The sequence below is a fragment of the Bacillus rossius genome, chromosome 8, assembly GCF_032445375.1.
Source record: "Bacillus rossius redtenbacheri isolate Brsri chromosome 8, Brsri_v3, whole genome shotgun sequence".
Lineage (NCBI taxonomy): Eukaryota > Metazoa > Arthropoda > Insecta > Phasmatodea > Bacillidae > Bacillus > Bacillus rossius.
In genome coordinates, this window is record NC_086336.1 from 53,086,980 (window position 1) to 53,103,437 (window position 16,458).

The 16,458-nt window shown below is 34.0% G+C and overlaps 1 protein-coding gene and 1 long non-coding RNA gene across 2 annotated transcripts; one reads left to right on the forward strand and one right to left on the reverse strand.

Annotated features, from left to right (window-relative positions):
• The first annotated feature begins 1,573 nt into the window (after positions 1–1,573).
• Positions 1,574–9,766, forward strand: LOC134534949 (selenoprotein F). The gene is made up of 5 exons (XM_063373699.1): positions 1,574–1,772; positions 5,850–5,968; positions 6,060–6,175; positions 6,269–6,378; positions 8,671–9,766. Exons 1-5 carry the CDS (start codon positions 1,725–1,727, stop codon positions 8,779–8,781), a joined length of 504 nt encoding a protein of 167 aa, XP_063229769.1. The 5' UTR covers positions 1,574–1,724; the 3' UTR covers positions 8,782–9,766.
• Positions 9,767–11,486: 1,720 nt separating this feature from the next.
• LOC134534950 (uncharacterized) lies at positions 11,487–16,458 on the reverse strand. The gene is made up of 3 exons (XR_010075557.1): positions 16,314–16,458; positions 13,441–13,734; positions 11,487–11,618 (listed from the first exon to the last, which is right to left on the reverse strand). It is a non-coding gene; the product is annotated as an uncharacterized LOC134534950 (long non-coding RNA).

A 16,458-nucleotide genomic window follows, 5' to 3' on the forward strand; every position in this document is an offset into this window, starting at 1 on the left:
TCACGAGAGCAGTGCGGGGGTTGCTGGCATATTCTTCATCAAAGGAGGGGGAAGTGTAGAAGCTGGATGTTCGCCTAACTGTTGGCGAGGGTAGAGATTAAGGAATTCTGAATACTGATGTGCTGGGAGATCTGAAAAGTGGTCGGAGGGAGTGAAAAAATGCATGGTGTGGCTTGGTGAAGGCTGTGCCAAGGGGGCACTCGGTAATCAAAACATGTGTGCACTTGGGCAGAGGAAAACAAGTAGGGAGACCTGATGCTTGCCGGTGCTATCGGAAGAGAATTGACTGAAAGCATAAATACATGAGGCTATTATGTAATAGTGCGTGAGGGTGTGGGCCCTGAAACCTGCATCCTTGGAGTGATACATTCGTCCGTTATCGGCCATAGTAGCTAGGGCAAGCATTTAGGCAGAAAGTCCTACCTGAAGGCAGCTGGGCGTCCACACCGGGAAAGAAAACTACGAGACCCAAGTAGAGAAAGTAAGATGAAATGGTCCCATGGATATACAGAAATGCCCCAATGAAATAAGATAAAACTTAAAGCAGCCTAATGCTAAAATATTAGGACTTAACTTGTGCCATGAAGACTAAAGAGTTAAGGGAAAAACATACTTCGCATTAGTCAGGTTAATATCTTAATAGTATGCGACAGCAGTGCTCTAGGGGTTAATCTTTTTTTATCGATGCAAGTGTATTTGCAAGTAATTCAATTGAAAATGTTTAAAGAAAAGTAATATAGGGCGCGGTTACACGGGAGTCTGAACTAGTTCAGGTGAACATGTTCAGCTGTTGAGTGCGGTTACACACAGTCTGAACATGTTTCGTTCGAGGCCATTTCCCATTTAACTTAAACAGGTTGGCAAAGTAGTTCAGATCGACATATCTTCTACATTAGCCTCTGATTGGCTGTTTAGAATATAAACAGTCCTTTGTAAAAATTCAAGATGGAAAGTGTTTCTGGCACAAGTTCAAATAATATTTTACCGAATGCAACAAAAAAAAAATCAACAGATAATTATACATATATATTTTTTAATTGATCCTGACCTTAATTTTCTTAAAACTGAGATAGGTACTCTCGCTCAAAAAATAATAAAAAATAAGTTTAAAAATTTTACTGTGCATGTTGTTAGAATTCCCGATTTGTAAAAAAATATTGAGCAATATGTAAACACATTCCATTTCTGCTGATAATGCTGTATAAACAAGTGAGAAAATCCCGCGTTTTCTGGATACAATTACAAAATAGAGATCAACAACACAGTCATTCGTTGACAGTAGAAAATCGGTTTTAGAGCTAAACACACTTTTCAGCAACTACCGTGTAACCGTACACTTTCGCGTTTGTAAACGTGTTTACTTAAACATGTTCACCTGAAGTAGTTCAGGGTCCCGTGTAACCGCGCTCTTAGACAGGATTATTAATTAGAGGGCTATGGTTATGACTTTATAGTGACGTAAAATACCATTCAAAAGATTGAACTAAAAAAAAAATAATTGTTTAAGCACTATTTAATTTTGAGAGTTGGCTAATCTGTTGCTCACAAAGAAAGGAAAAGTTTATAAATAAGTATATATTTCTTTTTCTTTTGTCTAAAATTTAAATTTACTTATGGCTTAATAGCCTTTATCAAGGCAATAATTAATATTAAAAAAAAGTGGAATGGAGTGAAGTGGTGTTCGGTGGTGTCTGTTTTGTCTGCATTTGTTACGGAGAGAGATTATGCTTATAACTATGAAACCAATATTTCCAGTAATTTGGAGTTTCGTCGTAAGTTTGATTTGGAATTATTGTGACTATAGATTAATAATAGTACAAATCAAAACATAGGGGAGGAAGTAGTTTATTAAAAGAAAAGGCCTACACAACAATAGTTTGCCTCATGCTGGAGTATGCAGCAGCATTATGGGACTACCATAAAGCAATGCTTGATTGGGAACTGCAGGTAGTTCAGAGAGCAACTAGGTGGGTGAAGGGGAATTGATAGTGATGAAAAGGAGGAGTATAGACCAACAGAGATAATAATGGAAATGGGGTGGGAGAGATTAAAGGATAGAAGGCAGGAGAGGCTAGCGGGGTGGAAGGGTGAGGATAGCTGGGGTGACGAGTTGCGATGGGGAAGCCTAGAAGTAAGAGGAAGAACAACAAGGTCTTTAAGGAACAAAGAAATGTGGCAAGGGTTAAAAATGATAGGGGATTTAAATGTGTTAGATGAGTATGTATTGACAAGTAGTGTGGTTCAGTTCAGGAGAAGAGTGAGAGTGAAGTAGTGGTAATGCTTTCCACCTGGAGATTTACCCATTCGCAAAAATTATAATACTTAAAGAGAAACGCACCATTTTAGATATCTAAGGGGCCGTACTTAGCACATCGAGGTACCAAAAGTTGTGTCCCAATACAGTAGTGTGTTCACTCTCACTCCTTACTATTCGTATTTCACACACTAGCGTAATCCTGAGTGAACCGAGACATTCACCCTTGTTGTGCCCTCGACAAAGTATGTTTAAATCCAGCTTTTTTACTGTAATTAAAAGTGTTTTACCAGGTTTTTTTAGGGTTAGTGAAATCTGGTTATTCTGAACGAGAGGGCCTTTTCTTTTATTTAAATAAAAGGGGGGAGGGCAATTCTGAAGGATGCCACTTCTCTGAAAATTAAATATTAAAAATTACAAACTGCTTTCTTTAAAATTCCTGAAGGCTGGTCTACATTTACAATAGCACTCTCTTAACACAGACACTTGGAAGTTGAGTGTACATTAACAGATAGTAGCTATTTAATTTGAAAATAACACACTTAGCAAAATGTATAGAACATTCATGATATTAACTTTGGTGTGTGCTGTTGCTAACTTCTGTTTGCAACCAATCTGCAACTGCCAGTTATTTTAATGTGTGCATTTCAAGCTAAGTAGTGAAAACAATTCAAATATGCGGTTTTGAAAATAAGTGGATATCTCAGAATCTACGGAAGGGTGTCAGTTTTCACTCTCAAAAAAATTCACTTTGGCCATCAGTAGAGGTGGGTTGTTACAGCAATTTTCGGTATCTGTTCCAACCTGATACTGATACAGCATTGTACCATGTTACAAGTCTCTGATACTTCTGTATCAGACGGTCCCAGGAGGCAACAAAGCTCCGCGTACGCAGACCGTGCGACCGGAAGGAGAATCTGATACATTATTTATCACTCCTGGTAATTCTCTACCTCTGATACTCTCATACAACCAGTATCAATCAGTTCAACATTCACTGCAGTTCGTCCTGGCCGTGTATCACCATGTTGCGGGCTGTCATGCTTTGTAGTTAGTATCTTTATAGTGAAATAAGGAATGGATAAGTGCACGAAAAAGACTTCATTTGTGTGGAATTTTTTCACGGAAAATAATGAGTTTGCTAATTGTAATTTGTGTAAACAAAAACTGAGTTATAAATCATCGACTAATCTGAAGAAACATTTGAAAAAACATTGATATAGTATGCTCACTAATGTACCTATCTGTTTTTTTATTTTTTATTTTTGATAAAATCGTGAATTTTTAATGTATAAAAACACTAGTTACTAATTGTTTTCGAAAAAAGAAAGTCCATATGTTGATTACATCTGTTATTAGTGTCAACTGAGAATTTATTTGCATTTTCATAGCTGTTAGGTGCACAAATATAAATATTATATCTTGTATTAATGTACTTTTTAATATTAAAATTTCATTAGTTTTATTATTGAACGAGACGGTGCACGCACTGCGCACTGAGCGTACTTTGAAGTAGGACAATAAACAAAACGACTTGTAACCAGGGCTGTCACTCTGATATTCATGAAAAACCTAGATAACCTACAAAAAACCCAGACACATGGGTAAAAAACCCAGATGCGTCTAAAATGCTATCGTTGAAAATGTTTGCGTACTAATTCAAAAATATAAACATAACTGGTTTTAATATAAAACAATTAATTACCTTACAAGACTGAAAATGGTTAAATACAACCAATACAAGAAAATTACACTGCAGCAAAATGGCTGTATAAGTAATTCTTGGACCAGCACATATCATAAAAAAACCTACAAATATATACATGACAAAACAAACACCATCACTGCATTCTTTAAACCGGTAATTGTTTTTATAAAACTGCATCATGTACGTTAGTCTTTATTCAGAGTCTGATTCTACAAGATTGGTTTGAAGGTTAATTGTTGCATTGGTTTTGTGTTCTGCAAGCCTCTTTGAAGAATGTGTTTAATTTATTATTCGACTTAGCTTCTTGAAAACTAGTTTTGTGTTTATATGTATTTTTGTGTGTGAAACACATAGACTTGTTTGCATTTATCAAACAGATATTGCAACAGATACAGTAGCTACTACCTTTATTATTGTTTTAGGTATAAAAATAATTAAAATTATAAAAAACCTAGAATTGTTGGAATTCATTATTTAAAAACCCAGAAACCCAAACACCATTGGAAAAACCCAGATCTGGGTGGAAAAACCCGAGTGGCAGCCCTGCTTGTAACAATATCGCTTTGCGCCTCTCCTTCAAGGCTTCAACGCCTTCCCCTGCACTTCCTCCCCTACATTCTTTCCCTTCTTTATCCCTTATTCGTCGTTCCTGCTCCCTTCCCTTTCACAAGCTCCGCCCAAGTGACCGTCATCTGCGATCGGGTACTGCGCTCATTGGCCGTGGTGTTGTTCCAGGTGAATTCTGAACTGATACTAAAGTCTCTGATACTTTTCAAGTGTACTCGTTTGCCGTTCCTGATACAGGCACGTATCAGTGACAAAGTATCAGGTTGATACTTTTCGACCCACCTCTAGCCATCAGTACAATCATTTGGAAAGGCTTAATTTTTGTGATCACAATATTTATTTTCTATGATTCTTTTGATATTTTCTCTTTGAAGAAATGTCTTGAACAGTATCTCAGAATCTGTTATGACAGGATCATGTACCAAGTTTAAATTTTTGGTGAAGAATATTGGCAGTCCCTACAATAAGCACCAAGTTGCCAACATTGCTTCTAGTTTTTTTTTTTGTTTTTGTAGGTTAAGTTTTATGTTACACACAAGTAGTGTTTTTACAAAAATCATTTTGTCTCACACCATATTGGTAAATAGTATCAATAATAAAAAGAATTTAAATTATAATGTAGGTATTATTGTAACAGTATAACTAAAATTACTGTAACAAGAAATTGTTACAATTAAGGCAGTAATGCATTACTGCCCTGGCCTATTACAGATAATATTTACAATTATTTTACACCAACCATTACATAACCTGAAAATATCATTTTTCACATGTGGCTCTACTTAAAATGGTTGTTACGGGGAAACCACTGGTTCAAATGCAATGCGCTTTTACAAAATGATTATAATTCATAACAGGAAGTAATAAAATGCTTTAAAAAAAAAAAAAAACTGCAACTGTGAAAAGTATACCTAACCACCCATATAACAAAGTATTGGTTAACTATTTGAAGTGTTGCACACCTTCTTAGGAAAGGTTTTAAAAATTATTTAAGTACCATGTTGGGATTTAATTTAACTTTTCCTTCAGAGAAATGGCTCTTTCAGAATTACCAAAAAAATTTCGAAAATTGATTTTTTTTATTTTTCTAATGGTTCTGTAAAAAGGCATTGCAATATGTTATAAACTTTTAATTTTTTAAAAGTTAGTTAGGTTAGCACCATTAAAAAATGCTGTAGGGCCTACCTTTATTGCATCATCATAGGCCATTCCATTTCATCTATACATAGTTTCTGGTTACATTTTATGTGACATTATCTATCCCAATTTCAAAATGTTAAAGGAATTTCAGCATTATAAAAATGTTTTCTGTGGTTTCAGTTCATCAAAGTTGCTGCTGAGTACACAGTAGAAGATTGTTGGTCTCTTGGATTTAACAAAGCAAACCTGTTATGTTCGTCATGTGATCAGTTGCACAAATTCAACCTTGGAATTATAAAGTGAGTGTCTTAGTCACTGGACGTTTCTGTATAAGCAGTGTAGAACTGGGGCAATTGTTATATTTCCGGCTCATTTTCTTCCTTGTTCCAGGGAGCATTGTCAGCAGTGCTGCCAGAAAGATGAAAATGCACACACAGTTAAACGCTATGCACAGGCTCGGTTGGAAGTGTGTACGTGTAAGTTTGGAGTGTACCCACAGATACAAGGTATGTTGCAAGGTTTTCTTCTTTTAAGACACAACTAAATCAAATATTCACATTTATTGATTCTGTAACTTGGTCCGCAATATTCTGTTCCAGCTTTTGTGAAGAGTGACAGGCCTGCAAAGTTCCCAAACCTGCAGATAAAATACGTAAGGGGATTGGACCCCATAATCAAACTCATGGACAAAGATGGAAGTGTTAAAGATGTAAGTTGATAAGGGTACTTGAAGTTGTTAAGTTTGTGCTGAACCATAGTTATTATCTCAGAATCTTGCCTTGAATTGAATTATTTAGGGAAATGACATTTTGGCAAATTAAATGCAAGAGATTGTATCAAGAAAACACCATGCCCTTATGTAATGTCTTGACAAAATGCTACGTGGAGTGAGCTGGCACAGTGGTAACACATGTTCAAACCCCAGCGTAGCCATCGTGATTTCTGTTTGCCGTGGTTTTTCAACACTCCAGGCAAATGTCCAGTTGATTCCTTCCTCTGTTTCCTTGAACCTTGTGAGTTTAATCATCTCAATGACCCAAAGAAGTTCAAAAAAAAAAAAATTTCGAGATTCACATTGTGAAGAGTAATCAGGGCTTGCATTTAAATTGTTTTACATCCGTAAGTCTCACCTTATACCCTGCCTAATATTCCCATTTCTTTGGAATAGCGATACTCTTTGCTGTTGTTGAGTTATTACAAGGTTTTTAATAACCAATTTATTATTATTATTATTATTATTATATATCACAATTTTATACCATGACAAATGTACTGTTTTTAATGCTTGTAAAATGCAGTATTTTAGGATTGCTACACATTTGGCTCAAAAAAATTTCTTCTACTCTTTCACACTTAAAAGGATTATACCTAAATGCAGAAGATTAAAGCAGAGGTTTAGATATTACCTACAAAAATACATACTACAGTAAAACCTCCATTAACGAGTATTCTATTTAACGAAAAACCCCATGCAACGAAATAAAATTTTGGTCCCGCCGAACCGCCATAAGATCAATGCTGTTTTAACCTCTAAATACCGAATTTTATTTGTTCCGAAATAGTGAAATTCCCTTTACAACGAACTGCCGCTTTTGAAAAACACGCAAAAATAAACATCTCCTACAAGACATCCACTAATTTTTTTTGCATTCACTGCTTAAAAAATATGTGCATATAACCGTAAAATAATATGCACCATCGCGGAAGACAATAAATAAAAAAAGCATCATGGATAACACACGTCGTGTATACATGCCACACTTTGTTCAAAATGGTGGGTACATTTAGCGCTAGTGGCGGAAACCTCTCGTACCATCGCTCTGGCAAGAGGAACAACTATTATATTTTGCGTTTCTATGGTTATAGATGTGCACACGCAAATATATTTATCTATGGTGGAGTACAATTTACGTTTTTTCAGTTTTCACTGTTGTTTATTTATTTCCACACGTAGTTACGGAAATCAACACGGTACTACTGTAAAATGAATTCTAATCCTAAAAAGCGGCGACAGATTGACGTTAAAATAAAATTAGAAAATTTAAATGCTGTTGATGAAGGTAGAAAAAAAAAGTGATAGGTAGCTAAACGTTTCGACATCCCGGCGTCTACACTTTCGACCATATTATCCAACCGGGAACAGATCGAAAACAATGCTTCTCTGGTAGGAATAAATCGAAAACTTGTGAAAGTATGTAAAAATGATGATTTGGACAAGATACTTTTTTGACTGGATAATGGAGGCTAGGGCATCTAACATCAACGTCTCTGGGCCGATTTTACAATAAAAGGCATGCCAGGGAAGCACTGGGGATGGGAATTGATAAATTTCCAAGCATCAAATGGTTGGCCATTAAACCAATGTATTCTATGTACTTATTCATGTTTAATTCCTCATATTGTATTAAACAGTCAGAAATACAGTTCTAGCCATTTATGTGAAGCTTTATGATGACTAGAAATATATTGTGCGAAACCTCCATTTAACAAACCCCTTTACAGCAAACACAACAAATTTTGGTCCCTGGAGATTTGTTAAATAGAGGTTTCACTGTTCAAACTTATAATAACCTATAACTATAATGAACCAAAGTCATGGCATCAGTATTATTTTATCAGAAACGCCACAGTGTTTCTTTACATTAATCTGAGATATTTGTAGTAATCATCTTTGACTACATGTAATTGTCCACCCTTGGAACAAAAACAACTTTACAAAGAGATTCACCATCATCTCCTTAGACCTCCCATCTTATATCCAGCAGTTTTTGGATGCTTGTGGAATGTTAACACCAGGCTCTCATGAATTGGATTGCTGCGGTAATGTTAATTTAGAAACCAATTTTAATAGCCCAGTTATCTCAAACACTTTAATCATCCTTCACGTCACCATACATGCTGTGAGGTATGTGTGAAATGACCACTAGTACTGCTATGTGTTCCCATGTTGTGGTTTCACATTTGTCTCTTTTCATTTGACTTTTTTTCCTTCCTTGTATAGATTCTGGCAATTGACAAATGGGACACGGATACAGTAGAAGAGTTCCTCAAGACACACCTAATAGATCCTGATGAAGAGGAAAATGATTATTTGCAGACAAATCAAATATGAAGTGTTGTCATGCCACATTTGGTTCTGATGTATTATAAAATATGTTTAGAATTTGAATGACTTTGTATGAAATCCCACCAGATCGCTCATGCTGTTCATGCTAACATAATTGCTGTGTCAATTATTGAAAAAATGGGATAAAACTCACTAAAATTATAATTTTTTTAAAGTTTGATGTTGAATTTAAATATTTCTAGTTTTGGTGAACTGTATGAATTTTTAAAAACTTGTTTGTGAATGGAATTTTTAGCCACATTTATACTTAATGTGCCAGTAAATAATTTTGTACATTTGTATCTACTGTAGGGGATATATACAATAAGGTTGTTATAAGACAGCCATTAGGGCATACTGTGTTCTTGGTGTGACTTGATTGTGTGTGGTTGTTAACCTAAAACTGAAAAAACACGACTAGTGTTTATTTAATGCTGCTGTGGATCATTCACATTAAAATGTGGGGTGTATATACTTTATATATTTACATGAATACTTTCATAAGTAAAAAATAATAATGAAATTAGTTATTTAGGAAGGAAGTTTACTTGAATAAACAGTTTTAATTTCAATTATTTCATGCTTCTTTCTTGAACACTTAAATGCTCTGTAAATAATGTAGACAAAATTTTGTTCACATACAGTGTACCTAGCCACAAGCAAAATGTTTATATTACCGGTAATGATCAAGAAGCACAATAGTATTTTAAAAAAATAATAAGTTCTCATCTTCATTCTCGATAATTAATGAGCAGAAATATGCTCGCAGTGCTCATAGTTCACAAAACATAATGAACATATATTAAGGGTAAAGAGAGGAGATGTACAAGACAAGAGTTGTGATGGAAATGCTTACTCAAGGCCATTGGGTCTCCGCGATCACAGCAAGAGCTCAACCATTTGGGAGTGACAAATCCTGCTACAACATGGTTTTACTATTAATGTGAAAGTTTTTGTGACTGTTTTGAATAAATTCTGGCTGTATCTACTATTTTGTTGTGGTGGTGCTTATGCTACTCTAAACGTCATGATTCAAACTTTAGTTGAACGATTTTTAGTTCACTAGATTTATGTATCTCCAATCTCATTTTGAGGTGAGATGTAGATTAACATGGTCAATATCAATGCTGCAAATGTATGTAATTCTTCATGCATCAAACATTCCTATCTGTTGAAATTCAACATTGTCAGAGTAAAAGATGTCACATTTTGGCTACATAATTTTATCCTTATCAAAAAGGAAAATGATCAAAACCTGCAGTAAATTTTTTTAACTTTGTAAGAGACTAAGATTAGAGGATTTATTTAGCAATACGACTGCGAAGTCATCTTAAGTGTGTACAATTGTCGACGCAGCACCAAACTCGCAGCCCAATCCAATCCCCAACTTTTACACTATCCCTTTCCTTCCAGTGTAACCACTGTTGTCAGAAAGGTCAGCATGATCCCGTTACATTTGGTATCAGAAGTTTGGCCCCTTACAACTCTATATTAATGAGCTACGTCAGTGTCAGTATTACACTAATACTTAAGCTTTGAATATTACATACTGTTTTTTAAGAAATTTAATTCACCAGTTTCTTTGGAGCATCAAAATAATTTCCAAACAATAATCTCACAAACTTGCATTTAAAAAAAATTTGAATGATTAAATAATGTCGAAGTCTCATCATAAGTGCCATTAGAGACTATGTGAGATGGTGAGAAGAGAATAAATGAAATTAATGTGTTGGGAGAAACAAGAGCACCTCGCAAAAACCATTGGCTCACAGCAATGTCCATCAATTTACCAACTTACGAAACATTAAGGTTCTGACTCCGCGGGGAATCACAAAAATTGTTGGGTGTACATTGTCTGGACATGTAGAACGCCTTAAGATCTGGTGCCATCGCAAAGTGCTTACAATCTTCTAAACTACTAGCTGATAATAAGAGAGATTTGACATGGTAGGGTAGTGTTCAAGATATTGGAACTACTATTAGCCACACAGGCACATCACATCCTTGGATACATATCTTCAGTTGCAACTATTAACAAAGTGGCAGCCAAGCAACTCAAATGGAAAAACACTTTCTCCAGTCAGAACTCACATTTACATGCAACTAGATACATTACATTATGTGTAATTGTACTGATGTTTTTAGGAGTACTTGTGACAAACTCCACACATCCCCAAATGCTGTCAGGACATACATAAAAATAATAATGAGTTTGTTAAAAAATATCATTGGTGTTGATGCACTATTTATGAACAGAATACAATTTTGAAAACAGTTCAGTTATTGTGACATTCAAAATAACAGGTTTTTTTCCCATTCATTATAGTTTTTTTAGCAAAGTTTTTTTTTATTTTCAAAACAATCATTATTGAACAAAATATAACATTATAGTGAATATCACTATGAAATGTCTGTAAAAAAAAAACAATCTCATCATAAAGCCCCCTGCAAAATTTTTTCTTGAATGTGAGTGGTGATTGTACCAGTAGGGTCTGCTTTATACTGTGGATCCGTAAGAATCTTCTTGAACATGGAAATGTCCTGCAACCTTTAAAAAAACATACATATTAATGTATCATCTCTCATGCTGTATTCTTATTTCTGCTTAAAACACAAGTTGTGATTTCTTAAAGATACTGACACAACTTACATATTTTTCTGGCGTATTTTCATTTTAGGAACACTCTTCTTGACTTTGCTGATTGGTTGTTTTCTGGACAGTTTCTCTAACGATGGCAGAGAATCGGTCAAGGGTTTTGTGTCATTTGTAACAACTGTTGCTTTTGTCTTTGTTTTCCTCTTCTGCTTGGCTTCCTTCCTCAGTTGATTCACTACCCCCAACTCTGCAACATGTGTCACGGTTCTTTCACCATCACACTTCTGCAAGTGAATGTTACACCACGATGCCGTAATTTGTTATTAATAACGAACATGGCAGGCATTCTTTCACAACTGACTGCACCAAATTGGTTACAATACACAAACAACTCCATTACAGATGTTTTAAAAATTTTGTCTAAAAATGCACAATTTTTGGCAGTGCACATAGTACATTTTTATCTCATCATTGGGGTGTTGGCATAATGTTTAAATCACACATGATGTTCACCAACTTGTAGAAGTCACTTATTTGACAAGAGATACATAGTGACAGCCATAGGCGTGCGCAGGACTTCAGTAGTGGTGGTGCCAGATTACACAACAGCCCTATTATTCATGGACCCCGAGCCTAAAGCGGGGGTCCGGGGGTCCTCCCCTGGAAAAATTTGGATTTGAAAGCGCAAAATGGTGCTATTTAAGGTGTTTCCGAACAAAACATTAAATACACAGATGTAAAAATTTTAACATTTTTTATGACAAATTATGGCTTTGAACGTTATAATTGCCAGGAAAACTACTAAACTATTTACAGTTTTAAGCTTTGTTGAGCCATTAAGTAAATTGCAAAAATTGTTTGCACGGAATTCATGCTGGTGGCTTTGAAAAACCGTACTTACATGTTTTCTGAAGACGCCAAATATATGCTAGAAAAAACATTCTCAAATGTTAAGTTTTTAAATCAACAAATCAAGGGAGTTTTTGTAACATACCTAAAATATGTAAAATAATAAAATTACACAAATAAGAGTGGGCAAAAGTTTTAACTTTTGGAATACAACAAAAATGTTTTGTCGGCGACTGCATATAAGTCATCGAGTAATCCTTTTCGGGATCGGGCTTTTTAATTTTAATCACCCATTTATACATCATACAGACAGATATATACAGCAATTAACGAACTATAACAACTGTCAACTAGTGAAAATAAAATGATAATTAATTAATGAGTGATCCACGTAACAAACACAGGCTGTACTCGTGTACTCATTAGAACAGTAAACTGATGAGTAAACAGTAAGAGTAAACACTACACAGTAGTGCTACCTGGCGGACGGCGGCTATTATTCCGTGCGCCTGCCGAGTGGAGTGAACAGTGGACACCGAGCGCGCATTCTATATAATTCGAGGAGAACTTGGAGAAGTATTTACATTTCAGAAGTTTCGTAGCCGCGGCCCGCGTGTACAACACAAGTAATTGCACCTGGATTGTTTTCGTGTGTTTAGTTGGTTCGATTGATAATTGATGTACTGATAGTATTATGAGCACATATCTGTAAATAGACACGATTGGAAAACATTTTTTTTTTTTTTTTGGAAATAATACGGTTTTTTGTAAGTATGTATTATTTCTGCTTGTAAAAAACAAAATAACGTTAACCCTAATGGTGGTGCCAAGGCACCTGTGGCACCTACCGTGCGCACGCCTATGGTGACAGCAACATCTACTATTAACAGAATCTTGGTGAACAGCTCAATTTACATCAATATGTACTATAATTTTTTAAGTGACGAATGACAATTTTTTTTTTAAAACTTTTTTCAGTATTCAAAATAATTGCCTTAATAATTAAAACTAAATTGTAAATAATAGTAACAATTCAAACTATAAAAAAACTAACTTTAAAAAAATTAATGCACATCACTTTAAGCAATAGAAATTGCTATATACTAAAAAATATTCCGGTTAATACCAGCTTAACCTATGACAATACAAAATCCAATATATAAATTAAAATTGGCTTAGTAGAACTTAAGTCTAGAAAAAATCTCAAGAAAAACACTTACTTTTCATAAACATCTCATGACGTAACTTAATTTTTTCCTTCTTTGAAATTGGCTTTTTCAGAGCATCATGCCTGCTGGACACAACACTTACAGCATCATTTTCTGGTAACTCTTGTTTCAAATCTTTAAATGATATTTCTATCCCTGAGAATATATTTTCTGGCAGAGAGTTAAGCAAGGTAGAATTGCTTGCATCTGTCTGGAAACTTTCTGGAGTGTCAGTACATGTGTTTTCTGCTGCTTTAGCCCTGGAGAGGTGGTATTTCTGTCTTGCTCTCTTCAACTTCCCCATCTCTAAAAATATAAGTTTATTCACACACTGATACCAAAACTCTACCTCTATATAAAGGTTAGTTTCAAAGACATCATTGCAAACAAATATATTCTTCACTTAAGAAACAACACTGCCTAAATTACATTGTTTTTAAAATTAGATTTTTGTTTCTCCATGGAAACGTATGCATTTAGCATCTTCTCATGGCGTGTTTTGTCAAATAAACCAACAGAATGCATGCTATGGTCTTTTTTCTAACACCGGCTATCATTCCGTTCCAGCATGGTGCATAAAGTTACCTCCTGAAACATTTGTTTTTTGTCAAATACGCAGTGTTGTTTCTTAAGCAACTATTTGATAGTTTGCACATACTCAAAACACCAAAAATCTAAAACCGTTGGAAAAATAAGCAATTGGCATCTTTTGCTTTGGAGTATCTATATAAACTTTTTTCTTATATAGGTACAACTGCATTAATATTTGATTTTCCTCGCCCTCCAGAGATCTGTTGAACAACACTATATATTATATTGGTAATTCCTATGAATCCATAAAAATAATATTTTACATTATTTTTAATGCAGCTAACCTAACATAATCAACAATTCTCACGATTTAACTCAAGTTCTCCAAATCACATACCCACAGGTGAAAACAAAATATGGCAGCAGCCACATCAAAGCACATGCATTGTGATCTAAGTTATACAGGTGATTTATTTGAAACAATGACAAATTAAGAAATGATGTTTTCAGGGTAAATACAAGAATGTGTCTTGTGTTTGGAAAAAAGTATTTTCAGAATTTTTTTTACTACTTCACGGAAAAGTCACGCTGTAAGAATATTACCACTACTTAAAGTATTACAACACACACTTAAGTAATAATTGTAAACTATATTAGGAAAAAAAATTTAAATTTAAAATAAAATGTTTCCTTACAGATTTTTTTTTGGTAAATATGTAGAGTAGCGGTATTTGCGAAACATATTGCTAAAAATCCGAAAATACTTTTATTATATGCTCTTTCACTTCCTCTTTCCAAAACAACCGGCGGAGATAAGAAATTCCAAATACTTTAGGAGATATAGAATTTTTTAATTTTCATAGTTGGGCGATATTTGTTAAAAAAATAAATTAAAATTCCGAAAATACTTTTATTTTATGCTCTTTAACTTCCTCTTTTCATTAAACCCGGCGTAGATAAGAAATTCCAAATACTTTAGGAGATATCTAATTTTTAAATTTTCATCACAATACCTGTGCATTCATGCGGCCACCATTGTTTCTTGTTTACGAGTATGATTTTTTTTTTTTTCACGACGTAGGTGAACGACTACATCATTTTCTACTAATGGCAAAGGAATTGTAACCGCCTCTAACTTAGGTGAGTTTTTAACGTTTAAAATTTTAATGTTTTATTTTTATTTGGATATAGTTGCGCAAGTAATAAGTAAAAAAAAAAATTACATGAGTTCCTACTGTTCATCCTTTGTCCCGGTTTGGTCAGGTCAGTTACATTATAAATACTTTAAAATAAACAACCATTTAAATGAATTCACATTATTTTAATGTCCGCTTAGATTGAAAGTATTTATAATGTAACTGACCTGACCTAAATGACCATTTTAGTTCCTACTGTTCATCCTTTGTCCCGGTTTGTTTGGTCAGGTCAGTTACATCATAAATATTTTAAAACTAAACAGCCATTAAAATTAATTCACATTATTTTTAATGTCGGCTTAGTTTGAAAGTATTAATAATGTAACTGACCTGACCTAATCGACCATTTTATTAATTACGCATTCACGAACACACAGCAAAATAACAAAAATTGCGGCGGTCAAATGGTTGCACAGGTCTTGTATTGCAAAATTAAAAAATTCAATATCTCCTAAAGTATTTGGAATTTCTTATCTCCGCTGGTTGTTTTGAAAAGAGGAAGTGAAAGAGCATATAACAAAAGTATTTTGGATTTTTAGCCTTTTTTTTTCGCAAATACCGCTACTCTACATATTTAAGCACCCATTTTTTAAACTGATTAGAAATGAATCATCTAAAATGAAGCTAACTTAACCTAACCAACCATTTTTACTAGATTTTTTTGTAGCAAACAAACTTTAAACAAATTAAAATTAATAATATATGTACCTACATAACCTAACCAACAGTTCACACAATTTTGTATGTTGCTAACCATCCTAAAGTATGTTTTAATGCAGCTAACCTAAACCAACCATTCTCTATATTTTACAATATTTTTGATATGCCTAACCTTACATAAACACACTTTAAAAACTGTAATTTACTGGAAAACTATTTGAAGTTTCAAAACACCCACTTAGAAAACATGTCATGAAGTAATAGTATTTTGATTATAATTTTTACAAAAAGTGTATTTCCTTCACAATTACCTACATTATGACGAAATAACTAAACAAAACTAAACCATCATGCAAACTCCTAAAAGAACATTGCAAAACAGTATAAAAAATATAACTTTTTTATTTTTACCAAATCATTCCAACATAAAACCTAAATGAGATTACTAATATAAGTTTTTCTTTTATTAATTCAAAATTATAATTTTATAATACAAACCATTTATTTTAGTGGAGTATTCTTCACTTAGGCAAATTATTTAAAACACATACTCCGACGAGTTACTATTAACAAATATTATTTTGCTATTTTAACTCATTGATTTGTTTATCTTTAAAAGCAAATAAATTTTATCCATAGAGTT

What these genes read in the sequence shown, in the direction of transcription:
- LOC134534949 (XM_063373699.1), top strand. Translation starts at nt 1,725, where the DNA reads ATGCTTATAACTATGAAACCAATATTTCCAGTAATTTGGAGTTTCGTC. An exon ending in CAGTAATTTGGAGTTTCGTC is followed by an intron (nt 1,773 to 5,849) that starts GTAAGTTTGATT and finishes CTGTGGTTTCAG; the next exon opens with TTCATCAAAGTTGCTGCTGA. An exon ending in AAGATGGAAGTGTTAAAGAT is followed by an intron (nt 6,379 to 8,670) that starts GTAAGTTGATAA and finishes TTCCTTGTATAG; the next exon opens with ATTCTGGCAATTGACAAATG.